Raw genomic sequence first — 16,438 nt, forward strand, 5'->3', positions numbered from 1 at the left:
TCCACAGACTGCAGGGGTACAGACACAGACATCTGTTAATAATAATTCCTAACTAACATACTCTGATTTCACTCTGGAGCACAGAGCTCTGGGATCGTCTGTTGGTAGAATTAACTTCTCTTTAAGCCACATTATTTTAATAAATAGGCAGCAACACAAACATGGTCGCAAACTCCAGTTTAGTGATTCTGGTTAGCGTATTTAACGCCTAACAGGCAGATACAGCCGCCTGTGTCAGCATTTACCATCTATCAAAGCTGCCATAATTCTAACGTTATAACTTTAAACCTTAATAGTCTTAAAAAGATGTTTTATTTAAAAATAATAATAAATGAAATCACCCCATGCAGTTGTTGTGAAGATCGAAATTAGCTACAGAGATTAAATCTGTTTGTGCAGTAGGCTGTTAGCATGCTTACTTATTTGTGTAAAGTTGGGTACATAAATGGTAAAAAAAAGATCTGCCCCTCATTCATCACATCTCGCCTCAAAGCGCAGAGACTGCAACAGTGAAAACACTTTTATATGGTCTGAGCTTGGAGGCACCCCAAGTGGGCAGTTGAGGAACTGCAGTTTGCAAACTAAGCCGACTAGCACTTTTAATTTTTGTAGCCTTGGGTGTTGTTATTTGCTCCTTCTCTGTCATATCTGCTCATCCTGAAAGCTTCAAGTTAAAATGCAAACTCTCACGCTGTCCATTTATTTAGAAAACTATGAATAATGAATCATAAAAGCGCCACACAACATTATTCTTGTTCTTTGATCTTTTAAAGACTTTTATCATTAAAAAGCTATTTAGCTCCAGTTATTACTGGAATATGGCTCAACTTGACTCAAATAATGGCAATATGCCCAGCGGCTGACAGAGATGGAGATTATAATGACACTGGTTGATGTAATTTAGCAACATAATGAGCAAGCAGAAGCAGAAATATTGACAAAGTATTTAAAATGTTGTGAAAAGAACTGATATTAAAGTAACAGTAAACCTTCAAAACTTTTTCTCCCCGCAGGGCGTGTGAGGAGCTGGTGCGAACGCTGGGCTTTGATTGGCTCCTGATGTTCATGGAAGAACATCTCCACTCCACCACAGTGACGGCAGCTCTGTGGATCCTGGTGGTGCTGCTGTCCAATCAGTCGATCCTCAACCGCTTCAAAGAGGGCCTGTGCGGAGGAGGCTGGCTGGACCACACCGACTCCGTCCTGACCAATAAGATCGGCACAGTGCTGGGTGAGTGCAGCAGCGTGGGTTCGCTGTCAACGCAGCACAAAATTGGAGCTGAGAGGCTGGATTTGGTTAACATTAGGCACTCGCCTTTGAGGGATGTGTGCGTGTATTAGCTCCAGACGTTCAAACCTGTAAGCACCCGCTCTCAGAACAGTCAGAAGTAAGAAATCGTGATTTCCAAGGTAAATACTGTATGTTGTAACATGGCTCAGCAGACGCCTCTCCTCACTCTGGCAACGCTTTCCGTCGGAGTTGGCCTTCGTTCAGCAAACAGAGAGCTGCACAGTTTGTGCGCCGAACAGCCAAGGGTTGGTTCTCTCATTTTCACCCTCCCGCTCTCCCCTGCTGCTGCATCATGCCATAGTTCCTTTTGAACTCAGTGGTTTTCAACCTTCTCATTGCTCAGGCGTAAAAACCATTCTGATTCTTCAAAACTGGATTTACCAGCCTGGAATCATTTCAGATGTTGATGTTTGCTTTAATATTTCCATAAAACTTCTGTCTAGAGCAGGGCGGTATGGCCAAAAATATTTATCACGATATAGATTTGAAAATTTGCGATAACGATATAACTGACGATATAATTGATGCGAGACAAAATGCAACTCCACAACTTTGCTAGCGCAAAAAAACCCCATCCATGTATTTTCACTTAAACAAGCAGCTGTTTTATGTGCATTAAACCTATATAAACACATCCTGAGCATAACCATGTATAATATCCACTGAAGTTAAAACGAGGTGCTTTGCTATATTAAACTGCAGTGTGCCAAATAAAAAAGTCAAATATGTATTTTCAGACCATAAGGTGCACGGGATTATAAGACACATTAAGCGAAACAAAGCAGTCAGATAAATCAAACTTTATTAAACTCATTCTTCTTGCTTCCTCCACTTCTGTACCATTGATTCATTAATGCCGTATTCTATCACAGCTGCTCTATTCCCGTGTTGTTGCAGTATATTAACGACTAACCTCGTATTGTGGATGGATTGTCTCAGTTGTTCTCCTGACTGAAGTTTGGTCTGTTTACAGCATCCTGCCATGCGACTGTATTTGTCTCTAACCATCAGGAACCTTCACGTTAACTTTTATCAAGTGGAAAAGTGTTAGCGTTCATCCTCCAGCTTCACTGTTTATGTTATGCTAACATAGCTGTGTCGCTAGCGATCACGTAGCACATCATTATATACCAGCTAGCCCAACTTAAGTAACTTTACAAACATCACTGCTGTTTAGTTTCATGTCTTCATTTATGTTGGAAGTGATAGCAGAGCTGTACGTTTGAATTTTTTCTGAAATCTCTCAGTCAGAACATGCTATATCATGCTGAGGTAACTATCGAAACTAGCGAGCTAACTTCCGCTAACCTCCTGCTAACTTCTACCTCCGTTAAATGTAATAAATTCTGCTTTCATGGATGCCTGGATGCTAAACTTCATAGTTACACCTGGTAAAGCAGCAATGCTGATCGTTTTATTAAAGATGAAAGAATTTAGACAGTTTTTAACTTTCAGTGACGCTGCAGTGTTCGTTTGACTTTGGGACCTGAACGATCTGACGGACAAACACCAAACCAGTTCCACATCACTGAAGTGGCACCATTTTCACAAACCTATTCTGGTTCATCCGTTTCACTCAACGATCCGCCTTCTCCATTCTCATTCTCCGTTGCCGCCATGCTTTTTCGGCCATGTGCGTATGAAAACAAAGGCACTGCGCATGCGCGTTTTACCCATATTCTATCGCGATATGGGAACGGTATAATATGGCCCAGCCCTACTTCGGTCTTTTAATCGTATTTATTACACCATAACACTCCTGCAAACATCCAGGTTGAGAACCATTGCTTTAGCTCTGGAAACTCCCCATTAGAGACTTGCTCTAACAGAATGAGCGCTCTCAGGTAGAAGTCCTTAGTTTTATTCAGATTTGGAGTTTTTCTTTTAGTGTAACAAATCTGTTTGGCTTTGATTGATTGTGTTAGTTTAGTCCTGGATTTTTACTGCAGCCATCTCCTTCATAGCTTTGCTTCATTAAACCCAAAAGTGGGCACTACACCTGCATGTAGAGCTGCCTGTAGGTGCAGTAGTCATAGGGTGCCACCCTTTTACCTTTGTGCTTTATTTTTAACATTCACTCTCTCAACTTTCTTTTATAGGATTCAACGTGGGTCGCAGTGCCGGCGGGCGCTCCACATTGCGGGAGATCAACCGGGACGCTTGCCATTTCCCAGGATTCCCTGTTCTGCAGACACTGCTGCCCAAACACACCAACGTACCCGAACTCTACTTCCTGCTCATGGCTCTCTTCCTGCAGCAGCCTGTCATCGAGCTCCCAGACAGCCTGCAGGTACATGTTAGTATACCCAACCTTCTTTAATAATAATAACTAAACACGTTTGTTAGCCTCAGGGCTTAAAGTGGACCTATGCTGCTCATTTCCAGCTCCAGTTTTGTATTCTTAGACTTTTTAGAGTCCCTGCACCTTCAGGTCAGAGTACAGTGTCAGTGAATTTAGGATTCTTGGAGTCGCTGCTCAGGACTTCATTGAATTCATTGAAGAAGCACTTCAAAGTCTGAGGCCGTGTTTCTCAGACAGAAAAAGGTGGTGGAGGGTTAGATTGAGATTATGTCTCTGGGCCTTTGGAAGGCCTCGTTGTCCCCCCAGAAGAGCTTGAGGTGGGCAGGGAGAGGGAAGTCTGAGCATCTCTGCTTAGACGGTTGCCCCTTTAACCCGAACTCTGATAACCATCACAGGCTGGATGGACCGACTCTTTAGGGAACTTTGCACGATTCACAGTTCAGAATTATCCTTATTTATCTCATACTTGGCCATGGAGTACTCCCTCAGGTCATCCACTCTGCAGTTATGCATTTTATATCTTACCAGTGGGACCCAGCCAACAGTGAGAGGACCAGTGCTTTGAATCAGCCGGCCCTCTGTTGCCCCACCGACCTCCTGTTCAAACAGAAGGTTTACAGAGCTAAGACAGCAGAAGCAACACAGGGATTACCACGCTGAATGAGGAAGAGCATAATGGGTTCACTTTTAAACCTGAATTTGACCTGTCAAACCAGCTAATGAATAAATACAAAAGTGGACTCGTTTAATTAGATTTACATGTATCTGTGTGACCCAAACCCAGTGTCTGTGTTTGTTCTCTCAGTTTGATCTGGACTCTATCTGGACCTTCATCTTTGGCGTGCCGGCATCCAGTGGGACGGTGGTGGCCTCCATCCATAGCGTTTGTACTGAGGCTGCTTTCCTGCTGCTGGCCATGCTGCGCAGCATGCTTAACCTGGTGAGAACCTCCAAACCTTCAGACGCGTTGGTTTCTTGATTTTTTTTTTATTTTTTTGGTCATTTCCAGCTTCCTCTACAGTAGCACATGCTCTAAATAAGTGTTTTACCAATGTAGTTTCCTAAACACGAACATTAATCTGCAGCCAGTTTCACAAAGCTTGTTTTTTGTGTAAAGACAGTGGAAGATTGCACAGCGATTTCTACTTGACTACAAAAAGCTTTTGGGATAATTGTTGAACCTTTTTAAGCCATTATTTGCTCATTAAATTCAAGGCCCTTTTCATAGAAGTGCATGTTTTAACAGTTCCTAACAGCAAGCTTGAAAAGCACTCACATGTGATTATGATCAGTCTGGATTCTGTGAAGGTTTTTCTTCTAATCTCCCGTCACCTTTAGCGCGCTCATCCCCTGCATGAGAAGCTTCACTAGACCGCCGGTGGGCTTAGTGTCAATAACTGCTCTGAAAAGACTTTTTATTTATTTTTTGCATCAGTCTGAGATTTGAACTCTTAAACTGCTGAGACTTTAATGGAAATTCTTTTCCAGGTTTCATTGCGTTGCATCTTTTGTCTCTTTCCAGCCTTGGCAGTCAGAGGAGGAAGGTTCCTGGCTCAGGGAGTACCCAGTAACACTCATGCAGTTCTTTAGATACCTTTACCACAACGTGTCCGACCTTGCACCAATGTGGCACAGCCCAGAGTTCCTCTGTGCCCTGGCAGCCGCTGTCTTTCCTTTCAACATCAGACCGTACTCTGAGATGGTAAGTCTGTCCTTTATTTTTTCACTTAAGCAACTCGAAATAGAAATTAACCCTTTAGAGCCGATCGGAGCGGGCACGCGCTGTTATGCGTAACTATTTTTAAATCCCGGTAGCACTGCAACCACGTAAGCTAGCGCAAAAATTTTTTTTGCATATGAAACCGGAGGAGTTGTACTTACATCTTATGCCATCAGCTTGTCCTAGGTCATGGTTTCCTTCCACATAAAGCTTTGCAAAAACTGCATAAAAAGCGCTTGCAGGAACAAAAACATAATATTCCAGAAACACGCTTTACCAATCCGATCAGCTGTACATAACACTTCCTACGTTGGAATAGACGTCAGCGCGAACTTTTGCATTTCCGCCATTACCTGCCCGAAACCGGAAGTGACGTCATTTTCGCGGAAATGTAGTCTTTTTTGCCATCAGGGCCTCAGGGCCTATACTGCTCTTTTTAAAAGTTATCTTTGACTTTATGACTTTCTGTGTCGTTTCTGGGATGCTTAGGACTCATATTGCACTGCTGGAAATAGTTTATTTTGATGCATATGCTGCTTTTTTGCAAATTTGCAGTATAATATTTATTTTCGTTTTTCCTGCAGTGTATAAAAATTGGTGTATTTCAAAAATAAAACTATGAAGACACTCAAAATAAATTTCCCGTGGTGGGAAACTATTTTGTGCAACTTTTTTGTATTTACAGTTTTGAGGGATAAGCCTCTTAAATTCTACAAATATATGTTAAAAAATCAAAAACGATTTTCAATTTTTTTGTAGTTTATTGCACTTTTTTGCAATTTATGTAATTACTATGCACTTAATGAATACATATAATTAAAATCTGGGCTATAATGGTTGTATTGATGTATAGCAACTTGAAATGCTCCCAAAAATGGCTCCACAGCATGTAAAAATATAATATAAGCTCTGGCGGACTTGGTTCTATGGTAGGTCTTAAAGGGTTAAATTCTGCACAAGGGAAGAACTTGCAGTGAAAATCTAATCTTGACCTAAAATTGCTCCAATATCTAACTAGTAGCGTTTCATCTTCCTCTCCACAAAAATGTAGAGTTTAATTTGCTGTGATCACACGTTCTGATTTGTAGTCCCATCAACACACAACAGATACCCTGTAAATATCCCTTCAGGCTCAGTAAAACTGTAACTTATTGCCCTTCTGAGCCATGGGCCCTCTCATCTTGCTCTCCAGTTTGTTTCCTCACAATAAAAGGTGTTTGGGACAGCTGCAGTGTGCTAGCCTTTGAATTAAGATGTATGGCTAAGATTTCCACAGGTCAGAGCAGCAAGAACTTGGAGGAAACAATGATCTGTTCATGAAAGATGATCTTGATGAAGGTCACATTCTTTGTAGGTCAGTGATTTGGACGATGAAGCGAGTTCTCCCACCGAAGAGTTCAAGGCCTTCACTGGGGACTCTGGCATGAACCGCAGCCAGTCTGAATACTGCAACGTGGGCTCCAAGACGTCCCTGACCAACCACCCGGCCAAAAAATATGTCTTTGACTTCATGAGGGTTCTGATCATGGACAACCTCTGCATGACCCCAGCCAGCAAGCAGACACCCATCATTGATATGCTGCTGGAGGTAAGAACACAGACATGAACCCACATTCCAGATGCATGGATAGGAAACACTCTAACATGGCTGTTGCTTACTTTTCCCTTTATGTTGGTTTTTTCAGGCTTCCCCGGAGCGCTCCACCAGGACTCAGCAGAAGGAGTTTCAGTCCAACATCCTGGACAGCGTCATGGAGCATCTACTGGCTGCTGATGTCCTTCTAGGTCAGCAGACTAAAGTTTTGGTTCCTTCTCTCACCTCCAAACTAGAGGCAGGGGTGTAATGTATCATCACTATCACTGATGGCACTTTCTCTATTTCCCTGGAGTCTACAGTTAGTTCGGACACCCTGCTCATTAGGTCCATTCTTATTGCTTAAATCCTGCTCTTGCACATAAGCATGCTGCAGGACAGCTTAACTCTTTCTTTGGCTTTGAACAAAACTGTGATGGAGGCATCATGAGTCAGCAAATCACAATGTGAAGGCCGGAGATCTGCAAGCACCTTCATCAGTTTCTGTTGTGCTTAGAGTATCGTCCTGCATCTATCTGAGGAAGAAAAGAAAATCTGTGCGCTTCAAAAGATGTGAGACAGCAAAAATCATCTCACTTACCTTTCTTTGTTTCCTTAGTAGAACACAAAAAAATCAATAAAGCCCATATTCCTGTCACACTGTTCTGCTAAATCTCAAAGGTAATATCTGTTTGCAGAGGCGTGAGATGCTTAGTTTTGTTCAATCATGTAATTCATTTTTAAAAAGCTGCTGTTTTTACACTCGAACAGTTTCTACTGTAATGAGGGGGAAACGCTTGCAGCGTGAGACCTCCTTACTCCTGGAAATACAGACCAGCGCGACGCCCGCTCATGTCCTGTGTATTCACCAGGCATGCACTTCCTCTATTCTCGTATGGGACCAATCAGAAGTCACACAGACTTTGAACTGCGTAGCTGGCAGGTGTAACCAGGTTTTCACTTGCACCTCCATCAGGCAGTGTCAGTGAGCTCATAGTTAATAAAAACTAAGGATGAAAAAAATATTAACTGAAATAATAAAAACCAGAGAACCTCCTTAAACTCTTTTTCTTATTTTGGTCGTATTCGCCATCATAATCTGTAAACCCTCTAACAGATGTGTGACTGACTCTCTCTCCAGGCGAAGATGCCTCGTTGCCCCTCAGCAGCGGGGGCAGTTATCAGATTTTGGTCAACAACGTCTTCTACTTCACCCAGCGGGTGGTGGACAAGCTGTGGCAGGGCATGTTCAACAAGGACTCCAAGCTGGTGGTGGATTTCATCGTGCAGCTCATTGGACAGGTACAAGCAAAATGACCTCAGGCTGTTTTTGGTCAGCTGATGGTCCAAAATGTAGATTCACCCAAATAAATCCAGTGTTTTCAGATGTTATACAAACGAAAAGTCTCTGTCTGTCTAAGGCAGCGTACGTCCTCCCTGTATGTACTCACATTGTGTAGCTGGAGGCACTAGTATTTTGTCTGGTTTGTACACACATTTAATAGTCATTAGATTCACAAACACAGCATAATGTAAATCCTGTATTGTTGGGAGCAGCCTGCATTGTCAGACTGACGTTTTCCTGAAGAGGCCGGAGGCAGAGAGACGGCGTCTGTGACGCCTGGACTGGAATAAGAAGGAAAACAGTCCTTTAGTCGTCTTGTAGTTAATGCAACCAGTGCAAAGTGATGCTGGAGCAAATCAGGTAGACGGGGTCCTGCAGGCCTCATTTTGGTAGGAGATGGGCACCAAATGAGATTTGGCTGCTGAGGTGTGTTTCTTATATTTGCTGCTTATTAGATTCAGTTTCTTTGTTTTGTTATTCTAAATAAGGGTTGCAGTGGTACCCCATGCTTATGCTTACATGGAAATGCTTTTAGCAACGTAGTAAAAAGAGTCGTGCATGGACTTTGTCTTCCCTTTTTATACGGTGGTTTGTGTACACATTGCTGTGCAGCTGAGAAAATAAGCAGATTATTTTCAGTAATTCATTTTTCGAGCCATAATGCAGTCCCTGAATCCTGGAAATATCCCTCAGTGGATTCGATGGCCATCCATTTCATCCTGAGGCGCACAGTTTGGAACTGGAATATATTTGTTATTAATTTCGTCAGTCATTTTGAAATGTACCCACTTTCTACTCAGTTTTCTTTGGAGTAACTCCAGCTGGAGTTGCTCCTTAACAAAGTGGTCGATTAAAAGGAAAAGATGTGTGATGGGTGGCACGGTGTGGTACTTCCTGCAGGTGTGCGAGTGAACACCAGGTGCTCCGGTTTATTCCAACAGTCCCAAATGTATTTGTCTGTAAGACTAGAAAAGAGGTTTTCTATGTGAATAATATTCATTTTCAGTTTTTAAGACTTTTTCTGTTTCGGGCTTAAAACTGGTTTTCTCCCAGTTTTGCTTTAACACAAAACAGGAAGCTCCAAAATCTGGAGCGTACTGTTAGAGCACACTTGAGTATGAACATGCAGAGTATTGATTTAAAGTCTAAACACATGTTTATAAAAAGCAGATTTTTCAAATAAGGCCCTTTGAGGCCCTTAAGCAGCATTCCAACACTACAGCTACGTTCACAATCCTCTGCATTCCTAACTCAGTTTAGCCCCGTTACAAACACAAATCTCCTCCTGCAGAAATATTTCCTCAGCAGCTTTATTCACATGCACTTCAGAGCATTAAACAGCCGTAACTGCTTCTCGCTTGTTTTCCTCCCGCTCCAAATTCTCCAGTCTAAGAGGCGTTCGCAGGGACTTTCTCTCGACACCATCTACCACTGTCTGAACCGGACGGTGCTCTACCAGCTCTGCCGACCCCACAAGACGGTAGCACAGCAGGTGGCCCTGCTGGATGCCCTGCGGGTCCTGACCGTCAACCGCAACCTGGTGCTCGGGCCAGGCAACCACGACCAGGACTTTGTGGCCTGCCTAGCTCACTGCTTCATCTGCCTGCACAGCGGGAGGTACGTTCTTTACATGGAGGCTGCTGTAGGCTTTTTACTTTGATTAATAGCAGCAGACTATAGAAGTGCATCTATCACACCAGCAGGTGCTGTGTATGTAGACACTCTGATATTGGTTATTCATACGTTGAACTAAATTTTCTTTCCTGTATTATTCTTTCAATATGTATTAGGCTGAGTAATAATATACTTCAGTGGTAAATCCTGTAAAGAAAAAGGTCAAAAGTAATAATATTCTTGGGTTGTAAACACACACATAGATGAGATGCATTAAGACATGTTAATGAAGCGCTTTAGTGAAATGTCGCTTTGCCAGTTTGTTGCGCTGATTGCTTTATCTGTGCTGCCGTAGCTCTTAAAGCTGTGCTGGTTGTGGCCACTGTACACAGATGGTACTTTATTTGGATGCTTTGATTTAAAAGCTGGTTTTTGTTTTAAATAAACTGTAAATAGGAGTGTTTAGCATGTTTTCAGAATCACACTTAAAGGTGTCCAACAGATTTCATAGTGCAGACGAGCTCTGGATTGTCCACATGTCCTGATAAAACAGAAGAGCTGAATTATGCATGGAATAAATAATCAACAAACACGTTTTCTACGGTTATGTCACAACTTCTGTTTGCAAAGGACAATGACGTAAAGGGTTAGAAAACAGAAAAAACACAAATCATTGTCCTTTTTTTTTCTGCACAGAAGACAGAAGAAAAGTTTGCATCGTGTGTTTATTTTGTTTACTGTTTTGCCGTTCTTGTAGTTAAACTCGGTGAGATTATCTGAGTCTCCCCCCCCGCAGGAATGTTTGTATAACTAATTACCGCCAGGTCACACCTCCTTATGCTTATTTTCTGAAACCTGGACTTTGTCAGGTTTGCTCACATGCTGGTGGATTGTGATAGCAGGGGATGTATCTGGTTCTGGGGAAAAAAACAACATTTCTTTCCTCACACAGCAGCAGGTGTGGACAGACTGGATGTCCAGCCATGTGGTGAACACAACCTTCTCTAACACGGCGCTGTGTTTGACTGCAGAGATCAGACCTGTTTGCCGTGGAGAAGCCAAATAATCAAACCCTCCTGTCAGTTCTCTGCAGGGCAGCATGGTACTCAGCTCCTGTGTGTGTGTTTGTGTGCAGTAGTGTGGACGGCTTCGGTTTGGAGGCGGAGGCCAGGATGACGACCTGGCACGTCATGATGCCCGCGGAGAACGAGTCTGACACCACGCACAGCCACGACGTCAGCGAGGGTGAGACAGATTCGTGTGTTTGACTGCGTGCAGAGCCGCTCTGACCCTGATGACCTCTGCCCAGATACTGTTGTCACTTTCTTGTGTGACACATCCTCTATATAACAGAATAAATTCAGTATATTTACACTTTATAAATCGTTTAGGCCCAGCTATGATTAACAGTGATATGGAGTATTTAAATGACAAGCAAAACAGATGATCATGAACAGTTAAAGATACACAATAGAAATAAGAGGATACGAGAAATTGAGAGGAGTGCAAAAATAACCCGAGTGGTTTAGAGATCTGTCTGAAAGAGCGACGTCTCCTGCAGTTGTTTTACCATCAATCAGTCCCCTCACCCGTAATTTTAAAGTCCAATGAGTTTCTTCTTGTCTTAGAAACACTCGTCTTCATATCAGCTGTGAAAATAACCCAGAAAGTGGTGTAACACTTGTATTTTTGTATGTTGTGGTGCGGCATGTGTTTAGATGTTCTGTTCTGTGCTTGTGGAGGAGGTGAATGTGGGTGAATTACAGACAGAGATGGAGGGAGAGCTTAATGAATATTTTATGTGTTGCAAAGGAATTTTACAACTGCTCTGCACAAAAACAGACAGGAAAACTCATTATCGTGGTTCCTCTGCAGGGCGGCAGCTCCTGCTGAAGGCGGTGAACCGTGTGTGGACGGAGCTGATGCACAGCAAGCGCCAGATGCTGGAGGACATCTTCAAAGTGTCTCTGCCCTGCAACGACAGAGGACACGTGGACATCGCCACAGCCCGTCCCGCTTTGGAAGAGCCGGCCCTGAAGAGCTGGCAGAACCACCTGGGTCAGTAACACTGTGAAAAACACAAGCAGAGGCATACGCACGCAGTCTTTCTGCTCCCTACTTTAGCTCACTTTTTGTTTTTCTCTGCTTTGAGTAGCTGAGTGTTGCTCATGCAACCTTGAGATAACTAGGTCAGCCTCTTTTTGTTTGACAAAATAAAGTAACCCCACGGCCCTGCAGACAGAGCCTGTTATTTTCTGATCTGCTGTCTTTTTGGCTAAGCTATTGCTTATGTAAGCAGATTGGTAAATGACTGTCATCCACCAGCCAACTTTTGACTCGTCTGCTGATCCAGGCTCTTTGGCAGGCAACCAGATGTTGTTAGAAGTTCTCTTTGAATTTGTAGAAAAGGCCCTAAGATGTTTTTCCTTTGCTAAGCACTTATGAAATATCTGTTGTAGAAGGAGCATTATTTTTGAGAGAAGATATGATTAAATTAAAATTTGTAAATACTTGTTCTGTCTCACAAAACCCCCTTTACCTTCTGTGTTAGTTAAATCTTGGAGACATCCCGAGTAAGTTGTGCTCTTGCTGGGAAAGCTGAACTTCTGCATCGCAGAGCTGTGGTTGTGAAACATGCACAAAACTGTGAACCCACAGCAGATCAAAGTAGTTCAGACTTTTCAGATTTTCTACAGTTATTGTCGAACATCTGTTTTGTGTAGAAGAAGAGAAACCTCTGCTTTTCACTGGCTTCAGTGCAGGTCAGGCCTCAGCCCCACAGACTGACAGAGAGGGGAAAATGTGTATTCAGGAACCAGCTGGTGAGTGGTTGTTGGAGGTTGCCGGCAGTCAGTGGGTGAAAGAAGTGGCTAAGAAGTCTACAGTGCTGCACCAGAAACCTCGTGCAATGACTTTGTTTGCCACAGTTGCCTGTATTTTGCATGGAAGACACAGACTTAGGAAGGAGATTTTTGTTGCATCATTCCTATCAGGGAATGTGCATTTTTCCTTTGGAGCACAGAGACTAAGCACGAATTTTACAGATTAACTTAAGTAATAAAATCGCATTAACACCCTCTGTCATCGACTTACATGTTTTCTTTTACTGTAAACAGCAGACTGTTAAAATAACCACAAGGTTAAAAAAACCTGAATGTACTTTTCTCTTTTCTGCCAATCAGTTCATGAGAAAAAGTACATCAGTCGTGGGGAAGCAGTGGCACCAGCGACTCAGTCCAAACTGTCCAGAGTCAGCAGCGGCTTCGGCCTCTCCAAGCTGACCGGCGTCCGGCGCAACAAGAAGGAGAACAGCCTGAATAAGAACAGCCTGTCTGCACAGGTACACGGAAAACAACAAGCACACCTACACACGAGCATTTCTTACTTACGTGTACTCTCTGAGTCTGAGCGCTTCAAATACAGGCTTGTATTTCTGGTCCACAGGAGACTTTCCAGTGGATGTTCACACACATCGCTGTTGTCCGGGACTTGGTGGCCATGCAGTACAAGGAATATCAAGAGGTAGTGCATCTCAACTCCCATTAAGGTTGCATACAAAATGTAAGGTGCAGTAACTCCTAAATAAACGACAGTGTTTCATATGGAAACGAGTTCAGATGTAATTTGTGTTTTGGATTTCTCTTCAGTTTTCACAGATGATTTTCTTCTTGTAGTTTTTGTTTTTACTTTTTATTGTTTTCACAGTTTGTGTCAGTCTTTTCAGTTATTGCACAATGAGCAACTTACAAAGTTCAGAACAGCTGTAAAAAGTTGTGACTCGCAGCCACGCTGCCCTCCTGTTCTCAGTAAACATTCAGCAGATGTGCTTGTTGGTTTCTGTAAATGCACAAACACATCGAATTTAGCTATAACAGCCTTGCACTCATGCTCAGTGTTCAGTGTTTGTTCTCATCCTGGATGGTTTTAAGCTGTGATCACACAGATCCTGCATCCATACGTGTGGTTACTGTGCAAAAGTTAAGAACAACTTTATTTTTGTAAAGTTTCCTTAAGTTATTTCAGTGATCAGCGTCAGCACAAACCAGTGTGCTCTAACAGTGCAGTCTGATGTGACTGCAGGACCACACAGAAACTCTGTACGGCTACATTTCACAGCCCAGTGTTGCAGTCGTGACATTTATAATTCATAGCAGTATTTTTTCAAGTGACTCACCGCACTCTTGCTTCATCCATCCTCTCCGTCTCGCAGCGGCAGCAGAACGCCCTCAAGTACGTGACGGAGGAGTGGGCATCCATCGAATACGAGCTGCTGCGTGAACGAGGCCTCTGGGGCCCGCCAATCGGCTCCCACTTGGACAAGTTTATGCTGGAAATGACGGAGGGGCCCTGCCGAATGAGGAAGAAGATGGTCCGCAATGACATGTTTTACATCCACTACCCGTACGTCCCAGAGACGGAGACCAACACCAACTCAGCACAGGTACTCGGCTTTAAATCGGCATTCACACGTTCCCACAAACCCCTCCAGGACTTTAGCAGATATGAAAGCACTCGTGGTAAATATTCATTTGAGGAATGACATTAGCAAGACGAATTAAAATCTAAACTGCACCTTTTTTACACCCAGGAGAAAACCTCTGGCTCCATAATATCTCAGTTTTCTCCAGTTTAATTACGAGACAGAGATGCAAATTAAATATGACAATACCGTAAAGAGAGGCATCCGCCCATGGTTTGTGTTTCTATTTTTAAGCCTGAGGTTAAGCGTTTAGACTGTCGCTGTCAACAAACTACTGACTGTAATACTATCGAGAAAGTGTTGGGGTCATAAATCAAATGTGCAGTAAAGTCATTTTTTAAATAGACTTAAATACTTGGTTTAAAGCACGTCAGCACTTTCTTCCCTTTTTAAATCCAAAGGTTACATTTACATACACAAAAAGACCTGGGGCACCTACACACTACCCCGACAGGAGTGCCTGTGCCATGGAAACCCATACCATGAAGCTCCCTGAGCAGGTTTGGAGTTACTGGGATCCATTGATGTAGATCAGGGGTGGGGAACTCCAGGCCTCGAGGGCCGGTGTCCTGCAGGTTCTAGATGTGTCCGTGATCCAACACAGCTGATTTAAATGGCTAAATGACCTCCTCAACATGTCCTGAAGTTCTCCAGAGGCCTGGTAATGAACTAATCATGTGATTCAGGCGTGTTGACCCAGGGTGAGATCTAAAACCTGCAGGACACCAGCACTCGAGGCCTGGAGTTCCCCACCCCTGATGTAGATAAACCTTTTCCCGTTTCTACTTTTGTTGCTCCCGCCCCAAACACATCTGGCGAATGAGACAGGCTGAACATTCTCACTTGGTTTCTTGGTTTGTAGTGAAGCGTTTTGGTTCGTGTGGAGTTTGAATTTTTCTCTGTGTGGAAACAAACAAAATAACAGGGAAAAGCCAAAAGTTTACAAACTGATCAACTGATTCAGATCAGAATAAACTATAGGTGTGAAAACACCCATACTTCCAGACGTTCACCGACAGTAGTGCAAGTCCATGTCCACAAATTCAACAAGTGTGTCAACTAAGCAGCCGAAAGCATAACAAAGGACACCAAAGTCACAGTGAGCTGCACTGTGACAGCATGAAATGCAACCAAAGTGAAACAATATCAAAGAGAAGAGGCTGAAACTGAATCTCACAGTTGGACTGGCACGAGCATTTGTTTGAACACATGGCAAAGAAAGTATTTTAAGCATTTTCAATAAAACATGGCAAAGAAATCCAGTTTGTTTCTTTTTGAATTGAATTGAAAATGTCCTTCTTGGTGTCTGTAACTTCAGCCAATCCCCTGCAGAGCAGCAAACACTCCTTAAATAGAGCTGTAGGATGAGCTCATCGCTGCCCTGTGAGGCAGTGACACAGCCGGTGGCTCACTCTCCCTATCACTGAGACACATTTAGCTTTGTTTGCTCTACAAATAATCCCTCCTCTCTGTTTGCTCGCGGGTGCCTCTCTCCACTCCACAATAATTTGTTTGGTCATGAAGATTCAGAGAACGCTTCAGGGATTCCCAGTTTTTTGTTTTTTTTACTTTTTTCTGTTTCAACATTCACGCTTTGAGTTGACTGGCTTGGTGTGTCCCTGTCGAAAGATGAAATCATCCAGCAGTGCTCAAATGGAAACTACACGCATAAAAAACAAACCTCCCTGTTCCTGAAGATGCCCTTTAGGAGTTCAGATTAAGAGTTCATGAACACTTTATGAAGAGTCTCCTTTGATGCCTTCTGGAGAGAATTTAATTAAGTCCAAATTCCCCGCGGCTTGGTTGCTAATGTATAATTTAATCATGCTCGAGGAGCAGTTGCAGCTTGATAAAGCCCCGTTCTTGTGCCATGGACTTGAATACCATTGCTTGCTGTTTTCACTTTAAGCGTTGGAGCTCATTAGTTTTGGCTTGCCTGCCTTGTTTGGCCATTATTGGAGGACACGCCCCCCACACTGAAGATTCTTCCATTTGATTCCACTTAAATGTTCTTGTTAGGAACAACCAAAAACACATAAAGCTAATTTAATGACCCCGTGGTTTAATTTAGTTCACTTCTCATTAGACAGTTCCAGTTCACAACAGCAGTCAT

At 43.1% G+C, this 16,438-nt stretch overlaps 1 protein-coding gene across 5 annotated transcripts in view; it reads left to right on the forward strand.

The window, feature by feature from the left end:
* Positions 1 to 16,438, forward strand: part of wdfy3 (WD repeat and FYVE domain containing 3) — a 114,459-nt gene that overhangs the window by 81,132 nt on the left and 16,889 nt on the right. For 4 of the 5 annotated variants that reach the window (XM_040003604.1, XM_040003601.1, XM_040003602.1 and 1 more), the window contains 13 exons: positions 1,014 to 1,231; positions 3,391 to 3,587; positions 4,399 to 4,533; positions 5,116 to 5,295; positions 6,668 to 6,901; positions 6,999 to 7,098; positions 8,028 to 8,188; positions 9,619 to 9,848; positions 10,981 to 11,090; positions 11,721 to 11,903; positions 13,028 to 13,185; positions 13,290 to 13,367; positions 14,056 to 14,286. In XM_040003604.1, the coding sequence (XP_039859538.1) occupies positions 1,014 to 1,231; positions 3,391 to 3,587; positions 4,399 to 4,533; positions 5,116 to 5,295; positions 6,668 to 6,901; positions 6,999 to 7,098; positions 8,028 to 8,188; positions 9,619 to 9,848; positions 10,981 to 11,090; positions 11,721 to 11,903; positions 13,028 to 13,185; positions 13,290 to 13,367; positions 14,056 to 14,286 (2,215 nt within the window). The remainder of the gene's footprint in view (positions 1 to 1,013; positions 1,232 to 3,390; positions 3,588 to 4,398; positions 4,534 to 5,115; positions 5,296 to 6,667; positions 6,902 to 6,998; positions 7,099 to 8,027; positions 8,189 to 9,618; positions 9,849 to 10,980; positions 11,091 to 11,720; positions 11,904 to 13,027; positions 13,186 to 13,289; positions 13,368 to 14,055; positions 14,287 to 16,438) is intronic. The other variant, XM_040003603.1, reaches the window with a different exon arrangement.

The sequence above is a fragment of the Simochromis diagramma genome, unplaced genomic scaffold (assembly GCF_900408965.1).
Source record: "Simochromis diagramma unplaced genomic scaffold, fSimDia1.1 OVJJ01000583.1, whole genome shotgun sequence".
Taxonomy (NCBI): domain Eukaryota; kingdom Metazoa; phylum Chordata; class Actinopteri; order Cichliformes; family Cichlidae; genus Simochromis; species Simochromis diagramma.